Raw genomic sequence first — 24,363 nt, 5'->3', positions numbered from 1 at the left:
TTGTTTCCTGCCTTGCGCCCTGTGTTGGTTGGGATTGGCTCCGGTAGACCCCCGTGACCCTGTAGTTGGGATATAGCGGGTTGGATAATGGATGGATGGATGGATATTATATTATATTATATTATACCAGTAAAGGTGCACTGCACAATAACGTGCAGTGAATCCACTTGACTTGAGAATTCCTAGTTTTCATACTGTTTCTCTGCACGTTTATCATTCGTTACTCAGAGGTTGAAGCGCTTGCTGCTTCCTGAGCAGCTCTTCATTTCTCCACCCTAGCGGCCCGATTCTTCTCTTATTTCGTCATCAGCATTTCGCATTAAAACTGATTAAGTCAGTGTTTGTGTTACAATTACTTAGTACGTTTTCCTTAATTTTTCACTTAAGCTGGCACTTAAGTCTTCAGTCTGCCTCAAGAATGATTTAAGATATGAAGAGGTAAAGCAAGTGATGGCGAATGTGGTAGGGATGAGAATGGACGCCAGACGCATGTGCCACACAGCCGCCCTGCTTGCCGCTGCCGAGAGTTGATTCTACAATAAAATAAAAATAAAAAGAGGAACAACCTTGGAGGTCAATCATCACCCCGAAAGTGAACAGTAGATGTCACGTAGCATATGAGTACCAAATTTCAGGTCAATAGGTCAAACAGTTTGCGTATTATATTATATTATATTATATTATATTATATTATATTATATTATATTATATAACCTAAATTGAAATTGAGAATATAATGGGTTAAGAAATTCTTGTGTTTTTAAAAGTTTACATAAACTTTCTTGGCAGTAACAGCACATTTTCATTTGTTACTTTATAAATTTTAGGAACGCCTAAATATGACCCTTGATCACAAGTGCCAGATTTTTCAGAATCTTAATGGTGCAGTTGGTGAGTTACATTTTTTATGCCTGGATTGTGAGATTTTAAAAACAGATTATTCTTCTAGTAGGAATTTTTAATGTTTTAAGGTACACTAAGGACTATTCCTTTTTTCTTATTACTATTTCTAGATGAAGTCCTCCTGAAATTTGGCACTGAAAGAGTGAGAGCAAGAAACAGTTTATATGACACGTTACCAGTTATAATTCATGGCAACAGAAATACCAAAGTGAGTAGCTTCTACATATGCAACATTATTTTGGGAAACTTATGTGAACTCTTACTGCTCTTGACATTATCATCAAAGGACTGGTCAAACAAATATTTCCATTTTCCTACTAAAGGCATCAAGCATAACTCCAGCTGTCTTGTTTTTTTATTTTTTTTTTCAACCATATAACTAAAGATATTTTATTATAATAACCTAATAGCAAACTACATACAAAAACAAGTTAAAGCTATTGAAGCCCACATGACATTTTTGGCTACCACTTCCATATAAATTCCATACAAACATGATTGAGTAGGGGTTAGGTGAGGCCAAATATATAACAGTACAAAAAAAGCATTGGGAGTCTGAAGTAAACTACAGAGGAACTGTTCTGGTTTACAGTGAATATATAAACTCATGCTTGCCCAATCCTTGTTGGCAATTTATATGTTTATAAAACTAAATGAAGCAACTAAATGGGCTTTGGTGTGAACATTTGTAATGTTGATGTGTACTATTCTGTGTGCATTATGCTGTGCTGGTACCTATCCAATGAGCTGATGGTCTGTACCTAAGCAGATCAAAAAACAGTTTAAATGAGGGCCATGAAGAGTATTGAAATCCATACAGTACATTTCTTTTCTTGACAGATACACCTGAACTTCCTTGCAAATTACATACCAAATGCCTGGAATTTTAAAAGTGGTTGTGGCATATGTGACAATGATCTCTTTGATTTATCTAAAGTAAAGGTAAGTTCTAAGTTATGCATAATTATTTTTAATTTCACAACAGCTGTTTGACATCAACACTATCACCACAACAAAGCACAGAAAAAACATAATTTACTGAGCCAGTTAATTTATCAATTCATTATTTTGTCAGCATTGGGTATAAAATAAGGACAATACTTTACAATGAGCAGATACCACCCCTGAAAAACGGGTTCTTTAACTTTATAGCCGTAGACAATAGTCTAATCCTTTTACAAAAATACATTTCAAAATAAGTAACATTCTTTACCACATGGAAAAGTGAGTTATATTGCTGCTTCGGGATGGTGTTGTTTGTGTTTTGTGATTAGTGTTTGTGTTTTGCTGTTTGGAGCTGTTGTATGTCTGTTTCTGACAAACTCCAAAGGAATACATGAGTATTGGTATGGCATATGTGTTAATGGCTTTAATTGTGCAGCATTTGACAACTAAAGAAACTGAACATCTAATTTACAAATCCAGACATCATTATTATGAACATGGAGAGAAAGCTAATAAGCTTTTAGCGCAACAAATTCACAAGCAAGATATGCATAATGCAATCTCGGTAATCACTAATACGAACGGAGATAAAATCATCGAACACAAAAATATAATGTACACTTTTAGAGACTACTATAAATCCCTATATACTACTGAGTTTAAAGAAGACAATATACAATCTAATGCATTTCTGGATACATTACAGATACCACAAATTGACGCTTTTAGTGTGGAGGAACTCGATAAACCTCTGGCATTATCAGAATTACTGGATGCTATAAAGTCACTCCAAGGTGGAAAAGCAGCAGGCCCTGACGGCTACCCTGCAGAGTTTTACAAGAAATTCTCCGCTCAGCTAGCTCCCTCCTATTAGCAACATTTACAGAAGCCAGAGATAACCAATTCTTCCACAAACCTTTCGCCAAGCATTAATCACTGTCTTTCCAAAACAAAATAAGGACTTATTACAATGTGCATCATACAGACCAATTTCACTTCTGAATAACGACGTTAAAATACTCTCTAAAATCATAGCTAGAAGGATGGAGAAAGTGCTCCCCTCGGTAATATCACAAGACCAAACTGGATTTATTAGGGGCCGACACTTATCTTCAAATCTTCGACGCCTGTTTAATGTAATATACTCACCAACTAAATCAAACACCCCAGAAATATTATTATCATTGGATGCAGAAAAAGCATTCACATGATTGAATGGAAATACCTTTTACTATATTGGAGAAGTTTGGGTTTGGCCCAACATTTGTGCATGGATTAAATTACTGTATACTAACCCAGAAGCTTCAGTTTGCATCAATAACATTTGCTCAGACTACTTTAAACTAGAGCGTGGCACAAGACAAGGATGCCCTTTGTCACCTGCTGTTTGCATTGCCATTGAACCACTGGCAATACATTGTCGAAATACTGATCAGATAAAGGGGATTAGCAGAGAAGGACTGGAACAGAAAATCTCATTATATGCAGATGATATGGTACTGTATATATCGGACCCAGAAAATTCTGTGCCTGCAGTCTTAGCAGCACTCACAGAATTTCAAAAGCTCTCTGGTCTCAGAATTAATCTGAATAAAAGTGTACTCTTTCCAGTGAATTCTCAAGCATATAATATTAGATTAGACACCCTACCTTTTATCATTGCAGAACAGTTTAAATACCTGGGGTAAACATCACAAGTAAACATAAAGCTCTATATCAACAAAATTTATCGTCTGCATGGAAAAAATTAAACAAGACTTGCATAGATGGTCAACCCTTCATCTCACACTAGCTGGAAGAATTAACACTGTTAAGATGAATATTCTTCCTAAGCTCCTTTTTATTTCAAAACATCCCAATATACATTAATAAATCATTCTTTAAGCAATTAGATTCAACAATAACCTCATTTATTTGGAATTCAAAACATCCACGCATCAAAAGAGCGACCCTACAAAGACAAAAGGCAGAAGGCGGCATGGCTCTACCTAACTTCCAGTTTTATTACTGGGCGCAAATATACAGGCGATAAGAACCTGGACACAAATAGAAGAACATACACAGGCATGGACCGCAATAGAAGTAAAATCCTGCAGTACTTCTTTGTATTCCTGCTCTGTGCTCCAATAAACACACGTTATCGGCAATACACTAATAACCCAATTGTGCTCCACTCACTTAGAATCTGGAACCAATGTAGAAAGCATTTTAAGACGGAGAAGCTTCTTTCTGTGGCACCCTGCAAGAGAACCACCTCTTTCAACCTTCACAAACATATGCAGTTTTAATATCTGGAAAAATTTGGAATTAACTTGCTTAGAGATCTTTATATAGACAACGTCTTTGCATCCTATGAACAATTACATTCCAAATTTAACATTCCAGCTACACATTTCTTTCACTATCTTCAAATCAGGAACTTTGTTAAACAGAACCTTCCAGATTTTCCTCATCTTGCACCCTCATCCACGCTGGAAAAATATTGCTTAATTTCAAGGAATTAGACTCCATCTCTACAATATATAAAATCATTTTACAATCCCTTCCTTTCAAAGATCCAAGAGGACACTGGGAAAAGATCTCTCAATTAATATATCAGAAAAGGAGTGGAAAGTAGCAATGCAGAGAATTCACTCGAGCTCCATATGCGCAAAGCATACAATTATACAACTCAAAATTATATATCGAGCACATCTGTCTCGACTAAAACTCTCAAAATGTTTCCAGGGCATGATCCAACCTGCGAGCGTTGCAGCCAAGCCCCAGCCTCACTGGGTCACATGTTCTGGGCCTGCACCAAATTAACATTATTCTGGACAAAAATTTTTAATTACCTCTCAGACAGCCTTGGACTCACAATCCCTCCTAACCCATTAACAGCTGTGTTTGGGGTTCTTCCAGAGGGCTTAAAGTGGAGAAGGATAAACAAATTGTGATTGCATTCACTACACTGTTGGCACGCAGACTTATTCTGATAAACTGGAAGAACCCAAACTCTCCTCTTTAAGTCAGTGGGAAACTGATGTGTTATATTATTTGAAATTGGAAAAAATCAAATACTCAGTTAGAGGATCTGTACAGACTTTTTTCAAAACATGGCAGGATCTAATCAGTAATATTTTAAAATAAGTTTATAAAGCACAGAGAATTTATTAATTTAGGTATTTTTACAAGCCGTTTGGCTTGCTCTCTCTCTCAGGGGTGGGGATCTATCTGTTCTTAACATAATTCTTTTTTTGTAAAAACTTGATTGCTATGTATTGATTGTAATAAAATTAATTAAAAAAAAAAAAATTGTGCAGCATGCTTGTTGGTGTGTTTTAAATGTTTGTGAAAGACAAACTATATTTTTGCGTAATAATATATTTATTTTGATTGTGTTGTGTAAGTTTGTCCTGTTGGAAACCAAGGTATTTATATATTATTATTATTATTATAATAATAATAATTTATTAATTTTACTAGTGAAACACCCTTTTTAAAATTGGTGTCTCTTGCTTGTAGTGAGGAATATTTACGTTTTTTGTGAATTTCAAGTTCTTTATAATAATTTGGGGTGGCATGGTCATATATTAGTTTGTGTTGCTGTCCCCCAGTTGAATACCAGCCTAATTAATGTTTTTACAGTCATCTTTTTGTTTTTTCACACTTTTTCCAAAACACTGACTGCAAATTCATGTGAACAGACCAATGTAGAAAGGTATTTGATGTCAAATGATTATAATGAAAACTATAAAGACCACATGACTGTTACACAACTATTCAATATACTGTTGAGTACAGTGCCTAATGGTAAATTTTACAATGTCAAGTAAAAATTAGTCACTGTTGTGTCTCTATACATTCACATTGAAGCAGACACTTCACTTATAGCAGAACAATAGACCTCTACTATTCATGCTTGCTATTAAATAGTATTAAAGTATTACACTGCATATATTTGATATTTTACATTGAAATACTTTTTGTTAATCTGACTTAAAAAATCTAGGATACCTGATTCACATTCTCAAATATTTATGACTATTGATATGAATTAAATATTAGTTTTAATTCAGACAGACTAATCTAAGAAAGTGATGCCAAAACTTATATTTGTATCAGATAAATACAGTATCTCACTAACTTATAAAAAGCTCAAAATATATCTGCAAAGTATCGATTTTCCTTTGAGTAACTAAAATAAGGATTCTATAAATTAATGGAAGCCTGGTTCCTGGCTCATAAAAACAAAAAAATAATATTAAAAATAAAAGGACATAATAAAATTACATGTAAATGTAATACATTAAGTTTAACTTGACTTGTTAAAATAAAAAGCATACCTTTTGCATGCCTACACTTGTAGAATATCAGTGACTACAGTTTTCTGCTTCAACTGTTTTAGTTAAAAACAAATTCGTAAGACTTGCTAGCTTGTAAGAAGTTGTCCTTTTCAGCATTCAGCAGCTGAGACAAAATATTTACAATATGAATATCTATTGCTGTCTTTTTTGTTAACTCATTTTTTTGCAAAACCATGTCAACATCTTTCAGTAGAGCACTTCTTAGACTTTTTAAACAAACTAAAGAACTGCCATAAAACCTCCTGTTCTTTCTATGTGTAACCCATTATTTCAGAGCCTGCCGATTAACACTATTGCAATGTTTCACGAATAGACCTATTAACAACACCTTAAGTGAGAAGCCACAGTTTGTAATTATTTATTGACTATTGCTTGTACAAATTTCCGTTGTTCGACTGGAAAATAAATTCAATAACTTGTTCCTTTCATTTGACACTTGGACGCTCACAGACTCATATTTGAATAAGGGGGTAAAGGTCAAGTTCCAGTAAACAGAGAAAGTGAGCCAAGGTGCTTTTAGCCCAGACTCTTCCCTTTTATGGAACATCAACAAATATAAGTCATGTTCACTTGTTGAAAAGTTTAGTAGATATGCTGAGGGTCATTCCATACGAATTACTTGAAGTCATACAGCCCATGTCAATGGTTCAAGATCAAATTTGTATTACATAATGCATGTCAGTACATAGAGACAAAATGAAAAAAAATTTATTACAATCATCAGAGTAGGAGCATAATACATACATACATGTTGTATATTGCATGTCTGAAGAGTACATAATTCAAAATGTTAGTGGTCCTTAATTAGGCAGAGCATTTCCTAAACCTTCTCCTCAAGTAATGTTTGTTGAGTCTTTCAAAAGACCATTGAAGACTTTGTTCTTGCTAATATCATTCAAGGATATACTGTGCAGTATCTTTTGTGTAATTTAAAAGCTCTGTATTGTTTGCTTTTTTGGAGATGTTCCTTGACATTTAATGGTGAAATGTAAATACAATTATAGTATAATATAATGCAAAGTAAATGTTGTAAACTACAGATGGAAACATTATAAAGTAATACATGAATTTATTATATATATTATATATTACCAGCACTTAAGGAATGAATTTTGCAAGCCATTTTGGTTTTCTAAATTGATAACACAGTTATCATGACAGTAGGTATAGCAATAGTTAAACATATAGAATAATAATGGCCCACTTATGAACTGGAGTGATAATTTTAAATTCCCAGCTAAATCATTATGTAGAAGCAAGACAGATATTCAAAGTAATTAAGAACAATACAGGACAGAGATGGCAGCAGTTATTTTTTTCTTAAGGGACTTTGGTAATGTAATCAGTTTGAATTACAGAATATAGAAGATGGTATTGGAAATTTCAAAGAAAATCAAAATATGTTAGTATGCTTTTAGATAATAAAATAGTATTAAATACATACAAAAAAATGGATACAGCAGAAGTAAAGGCTTAACAGAGTGAATATCTTACATGTTTTAGAACAATGTGAGGCAATATTTTTGTGTTATAAGACAATTGTTGGTAATAAATTGTTAATCTTTACATTTTTTTATATCAGCTCAGTAATATTGATAACTATTTTTTTTCAAAAATGATATAGGTAACACTCAAATTATAATCCTGCTGACTCACAGACAAACATGTTACCATCTTTACTATTCTATAACCACAGTAGAGTGGTTAATGCAAAACATCATAGTGACTTTATCAGATTTTTTTGATGCCTAAGTTAACATTTCTGTGATGGTAGATTTTCATTGGGAGATAAATCCAGTAATCAAAACTGGCTCTTCCTAGGTTGTTTGCAAATGGGCAGAAATTTTTGGCACAATTGTTTGGTCTGCTTGTAAAAAGTGTCATTTCACCCTACTTTCTCCTGTGCCAAGCTAGTAAGTCTCTTTCCTTGAAGCAGCTCTCCATGTGCAGGTAAAGTACACATGGGGCATAATGAAGTAGATATACCTAATACTCATACCAACAACATAGTTAACAGTAATTATTGTATAAGTTGACTAAAATAACTAACAGATAAACTTCATACATAGTATACTCAAGGTATTGTGTTAAGAGCTTAAACTACATTTAAATGTCCATGATAATACAGGGCATGTATAATCTCCTGGGGCCTCATGTATAAACGGTGCGTACGCACAGAAATGTTGCGTAAGAACTTCTCCACGTTCAAATCACAATGTATAAAACCTACACTTGGCGTAAAGCCAAGCACTTTTCCACGGTACCTCATACCTTATCGTACGCAAGTTCTCCGCTCGGTTTTGCAAACTGGCGGCACCCAGCGTCAAAGCAGTGCTACTGTTCCTGTGTGGTTACACCTTATTTTCCTGACGCGGCTTTATAAATACACTGAAATCAACCGCATATTGTTTATTAGTGTAACGCATCAATGTAATTAACTTGTAACAATATAATGGTCCAGGGAATAGCCATAGTATTCCAAATACCATAACTGCTTTAGCGTTGTTACTCTCACTGCACCTTCTTCTTTCAACTGCTCCCGTTAGGAGTTGCCACAGCGGATCATCTTTTTCCATATTACTCTCACTGCACCACTCAGAGTATTTATATGACTGTATCTGAGTGTGAATCACAGCAGCAGCTGATCGGAAAGAGAATTATCGGTATACAGCTTCAAGTACAGGCTGTGTCAGCCATGGCAAAACGTTTCAAAGCCTTTCTTGTACGGACCTCGCGGTTCAGAAACAGTTTCATCCCAAGAACTATAAACGCACTCAATTAAGTGCTCCTTGTAGAACTGTTTGTACTCATAAGTACAATCACCCCACTGTAAACTTGCACTACAGTTGTAATATTGCACAACCTGAGCCACTTTATAAAGCGCGTATTTACATATGATAACTATATCATTTTTAAGATGAAATGCAGCAAAATATGTTTATTATATTATAAAGATAAAACTTTAACTTCATTTAAATACTCTGTATTCTTCACTGGGAGTGTCGTGAAGGATAGAATAATTAAACATGTACTACGAAGATATTTCAATGTTCCTTAAACGTTTTGAAGAATCGGCGCTCCCCAATTCTGATTGGGTATTTGGGGAAAGAAAAGCAAGGACTGCAGTGGTGGCTCTGCCAATATATATTGAATATAAAACAGAAAGAGAAAATAACAACACAGCTAAAAACGCAGCAACAAATTTCGGCAAAAGTTAAATGCTTGTGTCATGAGCACGGCTATGCAGTGTCTGCAACGGACGTGGCCATCCACAGTGCATAAGCTACCTTACTGACATTGGCGGGCGAAGGAGCCACCGATTCTTCCTCTGCCCAGTGCCACCACAAGCCTAGAGCCGCCCCTGAGTACTGCTGCAATAAATTATTTCATAGAAGATCGCACACAATCAATGCGCCGTGAAACTCATGTTTAATAACGTGCTTTAACTCCTATCATCATGAAAATGATATCACGTATACATCTCAGTATTTTAGTTATTCAGAGAACTGTAATATCACGAATATAATGGATTCTGTGTCCAGTCGGAAGAAGAGAGAGCCGGTTTAAGAAGCAAGTAGTAATTCACATACATAGAGCACATAGAAGATCAAATACAAAACAAAACATTTAACGTGCTACTTTAATTACGATGTGATTTGAGAAACTGGTTAATGAAACGATTTTAAGATGAAGTTTATGATGTTCTACTTTAATGACAAAATAAACTATGTGATTAAAGTGGAAATGTCGAGATTGAAGTTTACATTTCGTGCTTTTTCCCCACTGAGTGCCTTTTTTTTCTCTGTACCCTAATAAACTTTCATATGACACTCAGACAGTGGGCTACAACTCGCCTTTTCACGGCGACTTTGATATGTGACTTCTTTTTTATTCCGGCACTGTGTAATTTTGTGAACGTGAGCTTTCAAGTTTCTCCAACACACTATGTCACTCAATCATCTTCTTTTTGTTGATTATACCACGGTTAATTTGAACAAATAGTATGTTTTTCATTTGCCTCCACTTGGTATTCGCTGAAATTCTTATATTTTCCTCCGTGCTTTTCCTATTGTCTTTTCACAGAAGGCTGAGCTTAAGGGCGATTTATATTCATTTGCATATTCAAAGAGGCATAATTCTGGGAGGATTTGGGGCGTTACATAATGCGCGTGCACGAGCGTTACTTTTCATGCTGATCGGGATTTATGTAACGGAAGAACGTGAAAGTTGGAGTACGCACAGATTCCTGCATCTGGATTTTTCTGTCGCGTAAGCACATTTCGGCTTTTGTGCTTACGCCATGTTATAGTGCGAGTTCTACGCACGGCGTTATACATGAGGCCCCTGGACATTTTCTTATCTTCAGGAGTGCACTTGGTTGAAGAAAACCCACTGATTAATGAATTCAGCTTATTGATTAAATAATCCACTTCAGATCAAAGTATTACTTTACAGAATGCAGCTTCAGAATATTTGCACAGATAAGAAAGTAACAACAAATGCAATAACATGCAGCCTTTGTTTTCATATTCAGTATACAGTTACATATCTTATACATACATGCATATCATATGTCGAGAAAATACAAAACGTTTGATGATATTTTTTATATTACCAAAGGTGAAAAGTATGGCATTAAAAATTTAGCTAGCAAAAGACATACGATGGTATAGCTAATTCAGAAACTTCATTTGATACAGCTCCTGAGGAAAATAACCTTCCAAAGACTCACAGTTTTTAGGAAAATGTACTATTAAAGTACTAAGTTTAGTAGTGTGTATGTGATTGTGTCAGTGATGGACTGGCCCGATATGTAGAGTTGTATGAATTATGCCTAATGCTGCTTGATGGATTATTGTTCTCCTCAAACCTGAATATGTTTAAGTGGGTTCAGTAACTGGACAAATACTTGTATATAAGTAGGTTCAGATAATGGAAGAATGAATGTTTTGGTCTGAAAGTTTCCCCATAGCTGTACTTTTCTTTATGGAAGGGTGATTAAATGTTGTTTACTCTGCAGAGTCGCAAAGTGGGGCTGCCATACTCTATCTAAGCCTTTGTTTTTGGAAATACGACGCTCTCTGGCAATTTAATTTTGCCTCTCTTGCAGTCGTATGATCCCAATAACATTTAGTTTATATAATATGTGTTTGATTTATTTTCAGGAGTACCCCACAGTTACGATTGGTATATTTATTGAACAAGCAACACCATTTGTACCAGAATTTTTTGAAAGACTTTTGAATCTGGATTATCCTAAAGAAAAAATTTACATTTTCCTCCACAATAATGTAAGTTTGCATTGGCTAATGTACTGCATCCTACATCAGTAAACAGGTCTATTTTTCTTTTGACTAGTCCCAAATTCTATTTTTTTTCTTTCAACAGGAAGTTTACCATGAAAAGCATACTCAGAGGTTTTGGGAGCAAAACCGGAATGCCTTTAAGAGCTTTAAAATTGTTGGCCCCGAGGAAAATCTGAGCCAAGGAGAAGCAAGGAATATGGGAATGTATGGTTTTGGAACCATTTAAGATTTTTTAAATTTTGCTGGATTTTAGCTATGTGTAGTGCGTACATTTACAAGTGCTTTAAGAAGTCTCTTACTATAGTTAAAAGGATTTAAAATAATTTAGAATTTACCTATCAGTGGGGTTTGGATAGTTACACAGATCTACGAAATATTATGTACATTTTCAGACAGACCAATTGCCTGGGTTAAATAACAAAAGAGCAGTTCAATTGCAGCATAACTGCTGACGTTTGCTTTAACCTAGCATTATCTTCCAGTTCAGTCTAGCTTTAGTGTATTTAAAAAAAATAACTTAAAATCATGTAGTCAAGGGACTTAACCTTACGATTAAATATAAGACCCAAGTTCTTTCAGATACACCACCTAATCTCCTTATAAGCTTTAAATTCCCCTCCACACAGAGTATTTTTTAAAATATGGGTAAATCAAAAAAATGTTTCCCCTCTTATTTGACTACACTAAGATTTTAAGATGAACTGTCACTCAGCCCAGTTATATTTTTGGAGATAACTTTGTTTTCCTTGAAATTGTGTGTTGAATTGATCAAACATATGTGAATGAACATAGGTGTATGCTTCTCAAATGAAGCAAATTTTCAATAAGTTTAATAAGGAGAAAATCCAGCCTTTTTAAAACCCTGCCTCAGTAATGTTCTATTCCATATACATACATCCTCCTCACATCATTACTCCAATATCCTAAGTGCAGATACATTTGCTTTGCTTTGGTCTGTGAAGAATTAGTTCTAAGTTCAAAGTAAAAAGCAAGCACTGAAAATGAATTAAACCCCAAAATCACAATCTGTAACTTGATTCTATTAGCCATAATATAACATTTTATTTCAAATTTAGATAATTAGCATTCTGTTTTAATACCAAGAAAAATTACGATGAATATGCTTTTGTATGCTTATAGTATTCTTTTTTTGACAGGGACCTTTGTCGACAGGATGAAAGTTGTGACTATTATTTCAGTATTGATGCAGATGTCGTTCTAACAAACCCAAAGACTCTGAAGTTATTAATTGAGCAAAACAGGTAATGCAGTATTGGGGCAAAACATGGCAAGCCTGTTATAGTTTGTTATACCAATAGGATTTACATTTCATTAATTATTATTCACATTAAAAACATTTGCAAGTAATGAGCAATTGTGCATATTAAAAAATCTTTTTAACCAATATAAATTGTGCCATCAATGTCTGAGCAGATGAACATGAGCTCATCGTGGTGGGAAACCTAAAAAGCACAAATGAATGTTTACCATATGGTTTCATGATGACTAGTGAAACAGCTCAGAATTCATGAGGCTTTTTTTCTCAAATTAACACAGTCAGATGGCCCCCATTGCAAGCAACTTATGCCATTATTTATACAGATGTAAAGAAACATTCTGACAGTAATTACACAAGCAAACTATGAGGTGCAAAGGTTATTTTTTACATCTGGCTTTTGTGTTTGATTGCTAGATCTTTCATTTTTGTTATATAATTGTAAGGCTCCCATAGCATATAATATTACTGTTTAAAATAATATAATTAGTATTTGTCAAAGTAATATTGTTTCTCCTATAGAAAAATAATTGGTCCACTTGTAACCCGCCATGGAAAACTGTGGTCTAACTTCTGGGGTGCTTTAAGCCTGGATGGATATTATGCTCGATCCGAAGATTATATTGATATTGTTCAAGGAAAACGTGTGTAAGTTTTGAGTTATTTTATATTCTACAAGGATTTTTATTAAAAAAGGAAAGGAACTGACCAAAATTGATAAATACTGTACATATACAAAACATTTCTAAAAATTGCCATGCTTTAAAAAATATATTTAAAGAAAATTACTTTGACTTAATCATCTGAATTCCTTGGCTTGTACAGTACATTAACACTGAATTTTTTTTTAAATAAATGTGATAGTTATACAGTAAGATGCTTTTATATACTGCATGTCCACATTATTAGCTACATGTTTTTTCCCCACTTAATCTGTTTCTCCATTGGTAGCAGAATCATGCAGTGCGCAAACAATGAAAACTGGCATATACCTATAAGTCATAACTGCTGTACAGGGATAAAGGGAGACACTAAACATTCATGTTCCTTAGACTGTAGAAGGATAGAGGACCTTAGATGTCCTGACAATAATGTATCCAGACTGGGGTTCCAGGTACAATATTATAATGGGTATATCAATAGGCCTCAACTGAGAAGTCATCCACTGGCAGTGCTGTAGTCAGAAACAGACTGCTGGTTAAATGAGACAATGCAAGCCGATATGACTTGTTTAGAATTAAGTGAGAGGCTAAATTCAGTAATCTAACTGTTGACTGTAACTGTATTGCCAAAAGTAGCATATCTGAATTGGTTGTATCACAATGTGATCTGCTGTAGCTAACTCAACCATTTGCATTCTTCTTTTGGTAGCAAAAAACAAAGAGGCTTTTTTTGTACTATAGAACACAAACACTTAAGAATTAGAAGTATATTTCCAGTGTAATAACTTGCAGTTCCTGATGCATCCATAGAGCCATACTGTAGTGGGCAAAAGTTTTTAACTGTGGTTGTAAAATGGTGTGTGATACGATTTCATTTCACATGTTCTATTTATATAAGAGCAAAATTTGAATAACACAGGGTATTTGAACATCATTGCCAACCAGGTGCAACGTATAAATGCATTCGGCTACTTACCTGTAATTGGTGCTTTTCAAAAGGATAATGTTCCATGCAATCAAAGTCCTGTAATGGTTGTCATACCATTGCAGTGAATTCAGTTTAATGCAATATCCTCCCAGTTGTCAGATGTCAATTCATTCAAATATTCAAGTGTATGATTAATATTACTTATCACTCCATTTCTATGTATGAATATCAGATGCTTGCAAGTATCTTTTTACAGTGGTTTAGAAGAGTTACTTGATATTTTGCATATGTTCTTAATTTTTTATATTAAAAATTAAAATGATGTTAGATCATGGTGTTCTTGTGGTTGGAAATATTCAATGAAAAGTTAATTTCCTTTTTCTTCAGAAAGTGTGAATCATGTACATTAAAGCTACAGTTTATGCTTTTTCATTAGTGGTGTGTGGAACATTCCTTACATGGCCCACGTCTACCTAATTAAGGGCGAGACTCTTAGAAGTGAATTAAAAGAGAGAAACTACTTTGTGCTTGAGAAGCTGGATCCTGACATGGCACTCTGCAGAAATGTGCGGGATTTGGTAAGCAAAGGCCAGATACATAATTCAGGTGATTAGATGGCTGCTTCACAGGAATTAATGAGAGCAGTGAACAATAATTGCATGGTTAAAGCCATTAATTAAGTAAAACACTCTGTGATAGCTCATGATATAAAAAGCACAGTATAAAATGAAAACTGATATGTATTTCTATAAAGACATCCTTGGAATATATTTTTTTAAGTTATACCTGTAAGCATTAATAATATTTGTTAAACCAGTTTGACATTCGTGCATTAGTATATATACAAAATAGTTATCATAAAATAGCATGGTAAAGAAGTTATTGTGTTTTATCTTGCTGAAAATTAAATAAACTGAAAATAGAAGTATTACTGTGAACTGTCTGCCAATAATTTGTTGTTTCTTAAATTTATATAACACTGATGGAATGAAATACAAAAAAACATATGCATGCATAAATGTGAAATTTTCTCTTCTAGGCATGAACTCTTTCTTTTTGTTGGTATACGGACTCTTGTTTTGTCACCTTCATCATCATTCTGCCTCCCTGTCTCTATTTGCCAATTGCTTGCATTAAGCCAATGAGGCCATGCAGCTGGCTTTAGAGTTAATTGTTGACTATCACCTCTGACTTTTCATTCATTGCTTTTTTATTTTGTGCTGCAAGCTTTTGAATATAAGGCAGCAACTGAATTGCAAGGTGCAACATGAGGGTGTTACTGTTGTCTTACAGGTTATGGCCTACAATTCCAGCTTTGCTTGCTGGCTGCATGTCCCATGATCCATAAACATACATGGCATCCCTGTCAGCTTTAATACATCATCTTTTCTTTATTTAGAATTTCTTTTTTCTCCCCCTCTTAAAAGGGGTTTGACAAAAATATTAACAAATGTTACACGACTTACATGGTGCTTCTCCTTCATTTTAGACAATACAAAGGGAAAAAGACTCCCCTTCTCCGGAATCATTCCATATGCTCAGGCCCCCAAAGGTGTTATTTTGTTTTAATTATTTTATAGAGTTTTATTTTGTTAAATTAATTATAAATTTGTCATTCTTGCTGCAGATTGCTTCCTTTTTGCTAGCTGAAACATTTAAAATCTTTTGGGTTTTTTTAGAAAAATATGCACTTTTGATGTATATTTTCTATATTCTTCAGCCAAAAGTACCTGGTTTCCTTAAAAGTGGTAACAGGAAACCATGTGGTTTCATTTTTTTTTTATTAACAAAGTTCACTTCCTGACTCATCTTTTCAACTTACAATTAGTAAATGTAGTTAATAATAAAATCTACTATTCAATATATACAGTATGTGTATTTGTATCCTATACATACTGTATATTAATATACCATATGTTTGTATGTGTGTGTGTGTGTTTGTATTGTTTTATCTTCAATGTAGCAACCAGGGTCAATTCTACCTGAAGCATTTATAGAATATGTTCTACCTCTCAAGAAAGAAGACACTGCCTTTAAAACAATAAAGCACAACAGGGCTGGGACTAGGCACCCACTGCAGCTAACAAGAACTAGAATCTTAGCAGATGCTGTCATTTAAATGAATCCATCCATCCATCCATTTACTAAATCAACCTAGTGATTTATTAAAAAATGAAGTTCACAATTTTATGTTTTGTCTGAAACATTTTTTTTTTTTTGTTTCTTTTTTAAATATGTAGCTGTTACAAAAATGATCATGGTCAAGGCTTGGGTTGGAATATAGTTATCCATTAAAGTAATATTTTATAGAACATCACCCAAGTCTTAATGGGATACATGTTTATGGAGGGAGACTAAAGAAAAACGTTCCATGAATTCTTGCTGCTCTTCTTCTTCTTCAAGAAACAAGGTTTCTTGTGCGTGAAAAGATTTACATGAAAAATGTCAATGAAACTTACTGCTTTTTGTAAACTCTATATAGTCAGTTTGTGGCTTTGCTCTATGTGCTTTATTATTTACTAGCTGTGTAAGCCCATGCTGTTTAAAGCTCGGGGTCCTAGAAACTATTGAAATCGTCAGAAAAAAAATTTAAATGTAGAGATGTCAGGTAATTGAAAGGAACTACTCTGGGCATCTCTCTCCTAGCAGCATTTGTTTTGCCAACGTGCTGTAATCGCTTGTGCATTTGCGGTGGGAGGAAAATTTAAAAAGAACCATTTTGCCGATGTTAGCGGCTTAGTGACTTTGTCTTTCTTCGGAGGTTTCATTTTGCCGATGTGCTCACCTCGCTTGTGTATTAGCAGTGGGAGGAAAGTTGAAGGGATACCATTTTGCCAATGTTAGCGATGTTTATATATAAGAAGCATAGCTTATTCTTTCAGATTATTGAAGTATATTCTGTAAATTGTTTGTAGACATAGAATCCTAAAACTGCTGTCTTATTTGGATGATTAGATGAATCTACACACTCCAATAATATAAAAAAAATAAAACTGAATCTCAGATGCCATAAATAAGGGCTAATAAAAAGTAAGTTTGAAATGTTTAAGTTAGTAGGACTAGTTGAAAAAAGGTAGAAAATCCGTCAGAATGTTAGGACACAAACCCTAAAACTTTTATATGTAGTCAAGTACACTTTTTAATGTAAATATCTTTGCCCTGGATATAAATGTAGCATTTATTGCTTGACTGACATATGGATCCAAGTTAAAAGTACAATGCTTGGTATCAACACCTGGTGGAAACAGTTTATGTGCTTCATTGTCATTTTAAGACTTTATTAATGGCAGAAAAGTCAACTTAATTTTATTAATTAATTTAATTTGAAGAAAGAGTGATTATGAATAATATACCTAATGAATATATGCCAGTTTATATTCAATATATTGTTGGTTTTGCCATATACCATTAATGATTACTTATAAAACTTTTTATCTCTTAGGATATTGTGTTATACAAGATTAAGATTTTAATAAGAATTTTAATGAATTTTAGATTGGCAGCTGATATCAATAAATAAATATAAATCATATGTACTATATGACATATGTATATTCAATTTAGTACTTTAATTGTGTGTTAATAGTGTTGTTCTAATTAAATGGGAATCTTGCAATAGGGATGTCAGAAATGAACAAGTACTATAAATGTCAGATGCATGACCTATAGGTAGTACCAAATGCATTTCAAATAGATCAAGCCTACATTCTTTATCTTTGCATGCTGTTGTCCAGTGATGTTGAGGGTAGTCCATGTAGTAATTAGAGCATGAAACCATTTATAGCCACTGTAAACTGAATCAGTTAGCCTGCTGTTTCCATCACTGACATCATCATTCTCAACATGCAAGCCATGTTCCAGGGAATGATTAATTCATTCCAGAAGCTGTTTTAAATTGAGAAGATTAGTATTTTGTTGGTGAAGAATGTTTTTAGTTGAGTATGCCATTTATTTGCCCTCACTAAACTATTACATTATCAATCCATTGATGTGTGGTGGCATTTGTTTCTTCTAATAGGCAATAAAGGAAAACTAGGGTAAATCACAATAGAATTAGTGACAACCTCAAGTGGTCAACATAATGTGCCAATTATATTATGGACTTTATTTTACCATTACTGCTTCTGCTATATCAGTTCTGACAAAAATATTTATATTACAGAAGGTAGTGAAATTTTTATGTTTTTATATTTAAACAAGCTGTTGAACAAAACTACTACTATTGAAATATGCTTCCTGTTACACTGTGTACGTTTTTATTTTTCCCTAATGCTTTTTTGGATCTGCAGTAGGCCTATGTACTCCTCATCTTTTTGTGTCAAACCTTGACCTATATGCATTCTTGCATTATGTTCAAATCTATAGCACATTCAGTTGAACATTTTAGAAAATTTTGCCCATTTTTACTAATAATCAATTTTTATAAATGCTGTATAATAAAATCTTCATACAGTGCCAAAAGATACCCAGATCGTTATGTTAATATTTACCTTTTTTTTATTCTTTTACATGTTAATTGTTGTGTATAAATTCTTTGTTATAGTGTGGATCGGTGAAATTCACAAAACTGTTTTTCACTGCAAATATGCTGTATTCACTGGTGACCTTGTTTGCTGAATATTTCTTATAATTTTGCCTTGTGGCTGTCTTAGTCAAACATTTTTTTTTCCAATTACCCATGATGCATTGTGAATTCACTATGACATCATAGAGCTGTAGCAGCCATATGCAGGACTTTAATTGATGCATACTGCACAATATTTGTCAAGCTGCTTCCAGCATTCACAATGTCATGACCCGATCAATACGCTAGCCTCTGTGATCATAATGAGAATATTATGAGTACTACCGATATATAATGTTGATCCCTATGATCTGGCAGGGCAGCGCCACATGGCAAATTTGCATGCATATTTAGCCATTTGCTGGAGCTGCTGTGACTTTAAACAATGGAAACAGCCAGTCATATGCAGCTGTTTAGTTCCACGGATAATGTGTGCCCAAAGACTCTTCAACTCTGTGCAATTGTATATTTTTTTGAGCACCATAAGGTTCGCTCATCACTAGAGTACAGTGCATGCTGCTAGGGGACAAATTTTTAAAACGTTCCTGCAGTGATATAAGCCCCCTTATACAGTACTACTAAGCACAGATTTTAAAATGTAAAGGAGGACAATCCCTACATTGATAATTATAGAGACTTTTGTAAAATATTGATAACTTTATCCTACGAATATAATAATCATATCTTTATTGAAAGTATTTAAAGTTTAAAAGCAGTTGTATACAAACTAAAAAAATGATGTAGACACAATTCACATTTTTTCATGATGTAATTTGTAAGACTTTATCTTTAACAGGAGTGTTAAGGGTTTCTTTTAAAACATGGTGAAAGCATTTCCCGTGTTCTGCGTAAAAAAATATTTTTACTAGAAATTATTTTTTGGTTGAGAATACACTGAAAGGTGTTCAGTAAAATGAGGATTTATAATTTAATCTTTAATTAATACGTTTTCTCATTCAGTAGATAAATATGAAACAAATTACTAGTACACAGTAAATCTAAGCTATCTGCAATGGAATGCAACAATTCATTAATGGTAACATCTCACATCATCTAAAGGTAACTCATCATAACAATCCAGCTAAATGCTTGATTATATGAGCAAGCACAATTTAGCATGGACATGACAAGTCTTAGTATTGAAACAAATGTGACACATCTTTGTCAGGGGACATTGTCACCTGACCACATCACAAATTTTGCCACTTTCCTGATGAAAAACACAAATAATGAATTATTTGCCCCACTCATTCCAACCTCGTACTGGTTGGAGTCTCCAACCAGGCTTGCCGACTACAGTTCCTCACTTCATTCATCTCCATTGCTCTGAGTGAGCAGCTATTATGCCTTTTGCCTATGAGCTCAGTCATGTTTCTACCTCAAGCAGGTACCCACAGGGAGCTGTCTCTGCTATCTACAGGTGATATCCCACAGAGTTTAAGCTTGATTTGATCCTGTCACAGGTTCAGCATATCTCCTTAATAAAATAAAATTCATGCTGCCTGAGATCACTCTGACCAGCCTCTTCATATCTCTCTTTCCACAGTCTCCCAAAACTGCCTTCTAAAACTGATTACCAAAGCTGATCCTTTTCATTCCTCCACTCTGTCCATTTATCCTAGATGCTGGGTTTGCCCCAGTCATCTCCTGGTGAATCTAATGAAATGCAGCGTTGCAAATCACTCAATGGCACGTGCCGCATAGTAACAACTTGTCTTTAAACCTGCATCACCTCTATTTGCATAGCAGCATTGTCTTTAAAACTGCAGTTGCTGTTTGCTATAAACAGCCCCCTGAACGAGATTATATCCTGTCATGTCACAGTGGTAGGCAATACCAATCTGCAGGAACCCACGAGAGTGGAGTACAATATAAATTCTTAGGTGATACTGTACATATCATTACTCACTATTTCAGATTTCAGGCATGCAGATCCTAGTCAAATAGCATTAGAGACTGGACAGTATGCATGAGCGATGCATTTCTTTCCTCTACAGAGAGAATACTTGCAACCATGCATCTAAAATACAGTATAAACAGTTTACAATACTAGGGCACTGTGTATTTTGAGATAGTTGTGAAAGGATAAAGACACAGTGGAGACATTATAAGTATGAAATCATTAGAAAGTTATATTCAACTATGTTATATTCACATCAGTAATAGAACATAATTTATTAAAAAAACACATCTGAGTAATTTTTAAGACAGCTATAATCCCTGCAGGTTTTCACTGCAACATCTTTCCAATCAGAGACTATATCTTATTAATGAGTCATTTGAAATTTATTGATTTGTTTCAATAAACGTCTTGCAAATTTAGCAGGAAGAGCTGCTTCATAGGTTCAGTGTTCTGGATAAAATATCTCTCATCTGGGCACAGTTTCATTCCAGTTATTTTTGGTTTTCATTCTACATCTCCAAAGACTTGTGAGTATGGTTAATTGGCAAATTCAAATTGGTAAATGTTGGTATGTGCTTGAGTGGCCCCTGTGGTTGACTAGTGGACTTTCCTGGGCTGTTATGATAGGCCCTAGATCCTCAGAAAACCATGCATTGGATTTTCTTTGCCTTGTATAAACTGCAAAAAATTAGACAGCAAATTCATTAATAAAGGCTCAAAATCACAAAGTGAAGTCCTGAAAAAGGAAAAGCTAATTTTGTAGAGTTTCACTTAAAAGCAGAAATCACCTCTAATGCAGAGATTATTTCCTATGAATATTACTAACTAGGACCAGGGTAGCTTATCGATAATTTAAACAATGTACTTAAACAAAATGTTTCAATGAGTTGCTTTTTGGTTTCGTTTTGGTTTTAAAAGTGATAAAGGCTGCAACAAATATATTAAATAAAAAATGATTAAAATATACTAGTATTCCAATAATTTTGTCCTGTAGATATATTTCACATTTCATATTGGTAATAATCATTTTCTATGCTTTCTACACATACTTTGCTCTATCTTAAATACAGATGTGCCAGCTAAAACAAAAATAAAGTAGCCACCCCTTCCTTCTTTAGTTTTAATTTATTAATTGCTATTATTAAAGATCATTTACATTAATTGGAAGATGAATGAATATGTTGTTTAGTCTAATTATATTATTAGTTAAATATTGCATTTTGCTTTGAATCTCTAATGAATAGTCTCATGTACCTTCAGGGGTTTATTTATGTATCGCTGTGGAGAACCAAGCAAGTCTTGATTCCTCACTGGTGGTCCCTACATATGAACTATGCATTTCCTCCATATGTTTTTGGGAGTTTCCTCATAAAAACTATCCTGTCTCTTTCATTCATATTTCTACAGTATGCACCTCATATCAGTATGCAATGGTAAAAAATGGAATTTATTTCAATTGATGGTAATGAACATGGCAGGAGGTGTGTTTGAAAGTGAATGTGTCATTTTGCTTCATAAATAGCAATAGTTGGGGAATTCTTGCCCACCTTGATGATTTTCATGTGAATCTGAAAATTGTAATTGACAATGTATCGTTATAGCAGATGTGAAAGTTAATGTCCATAAGCCTAGGATGGCATTCCTGTTCCTTTCCTCAACTTTTTTTTACTCTCTTAGAGATGCTGTGGAGTGCTGCTCATTGCTGCTAATACAACGAGCAAGGATCAACAGACTATCAATTACCCTTCAGCATTGGATGTGTGCAAGAAAGCCAAACCATACTGAAAAAAATGTTTATTTTACTTGGAAATGAATTTTGAGGACCGATAGACTGTTGTTCACTTAATACTAGCCCAGACCCTTTTCCGTAATCATAATTACTGTAGGCTGTTCTACCAAGTAGTGCAGCACTCTCAGCATCCCTGTATCTATGCTTCTACCTGCTTGTGGCAATTTTATGGTGTGTTCCATGATGGAAAGGCATACTATCCACAGTGTCTTCCTGGTGTGTGATTGCTGAATAATTAGTCTCTGTACTACTTTTTTGCCTCAATGAAAAAATATTGCTGAAGGGTTAATGAAGTAGCTTTCTGTTTACTGCTTACCCAGATTTTAACCTATTGGACAAATTTCTGTAACTCACATATTATTCCTAAATTAGCTGGCAAAACTACTGAGGCTTTGAACAGGGTTTTCCTGATTCAAATGTGTCTCTTGCTAAATTAGTGCCATGCTTACTCATTTATTGGTAGGCTGCATGTGTACTAGTAACATCTTTATTCTCAGCTGAACATATTAGTTTTAATTGCCAGCAAAAGGGAAGCATTTTCTTCATGTTTTAAGTGATTGAACAAAAGTAAACAATACACATTTTTCCACTTGTTGAGAGCCAGATGTACAGTATATGCAGATCACATTTTTCATCATACTGCATTCATTGCTTTGATGCTTTCTTTACAAAATAAAAAAATGAAGCCACATCTTGATGTTTTACCCTTTTCAGTCCAAGTTATTTACTCTATCATTATTAGATATGAAATAAATTGTTACATTTATGTTTAATACCAGTAACTTAAAAGAGTTTAAATTCTGGCATGTATTGAACCTTTACCATGGACTAAACATGTTTAGAAAAAATGGTAAATATTTTTCGTCTAGTTATCTCTTACAGAGTCAATAAAGCAAATATAGCCTGGGCTGAAAAGGAATGTAACTGTATATTATTAAAATATATGTCTCTGCTTCAAAATCTTCCCCCAGTTGGAGACTGTAATTTTTTTTTAAGTACGGTATATCTGTTCCTTTGTTTCAAACTTTATTTTTTTCTAGATTCTTTCACTTACTTCTTACTTTTCCTACTTTACATGAAATGTATTTTCATTATTTTGTGCTTTGGATATATTCCATTTTCTACTAAGTATTTATTTATTTACCCTTTTAAAATTTGAAGATTCCAAATGAGTTTAGTTGTAATAAATTCCAGTAATACTTTGTCTTTGAAAGCTCTCTATAGCCAGGCATTTCACTGAGGTATGAGGGTAATCATTGATGATAAAAAAAATGCATTAGTGTTTAAAGCAAGCTTTCATTATAGGGATGATGATGCTCTTGGGATATTTTTAAAATTATTGTCATTAAAAGTACATATTTTATGAATGTAAATAAAATAATTTCCTAATTGTATTATTACAAACTATTGTGCAAATGAAATATAATAAATACTGTTTTTCAAGCTGCATGTGTATGCTGAAAATGAAGCCAACTATAAAGTAAAGATCGAAAATATTATATGAGTGGTTAGTATATGTGAGTCTTCATAGTAAAAATTATAGATAAAGAAGATAAGATTACAAGTATTCAAAGAAGTTTGTACAAAATTTTAGCAGTGTAAATTTAGTAATATAAATAAAGAACTCTTGTCAGTTTTGCAAGACTAGTACCAAACGTATATGGACAAATTACATTACAATATATAAGATTATACAATAAAGAAGCCAGATATACTGTACTTTGAAAACTATGACTATAAA

At 33.9% G+C, this 24,363-nt stretch overlaps 1 protein-coding gene across 2 annotated transcripts in view; it reads left to right on the top strand.

Annotated features, from left to right (window-relative positions):
* The window catches only part of plod2 (procollagen-lysine, 2-oxoglutarate 5-dioxygenase 2), a 124,004-nt gene that overhangs the window by 86,401 nt on the left and 13,240 nt on the right, over positions 1-24,363 (top strand). Inside the window, exons 6-14 of one of the 2 annotated variants that reach the window (XM_039760547.1) lie at positions 828-891; positions 1,014-1,111; positions 1,744-1,845; positions 11,360-11,485; positions 11,583-11,704; positions 12,658-12,762; positions 13,299-13,424; positions 14,803-14,944; positions 15,856-15,918. In XM_039760547.1, coding sequence (XP_039616481.1) covers positions 828-891; positions 1,014-1,111; positions 1,744-1,845; positions 11,360-11,485; positions 11,583-11,704; positions 12,658-12,762; positions 13,299-13,424; positions 14,803-14,944; positions 15,856-15,918 — 948 coding nt within the window. The remainder of the gene's footprint in view (positions 1-827; positions 892-1,013; positions 1,112-1,743; positions 1,846-11,359; positions 11,486-11,582; positions 11,705-12,657; positions 12,763-13,298; positions 13,425-14,802; positions 14,945-15,855; positions 15,919-24,363) is intronic. The other variant, XM_039760552.1, reaches the window with a different exon arrangement.

This window comes from Polypterus senegalus, chromosome 1 (assembly GCF_016835505.1).
Source record: "Polypterus senegalus isolate Bchr_013 chromosome 1, ASM1683550v1, whole genome shotgun sequence".
Lineage (NCBI taxonomy): Eukaryota > Metazoa > Chordata > Cladistia > Polypteriformes > Polypteridae > Polypterus > Polypterus senegalus.
This window is presented reverse-complemented; position numbering and strand designations above follow the sequence as displayed.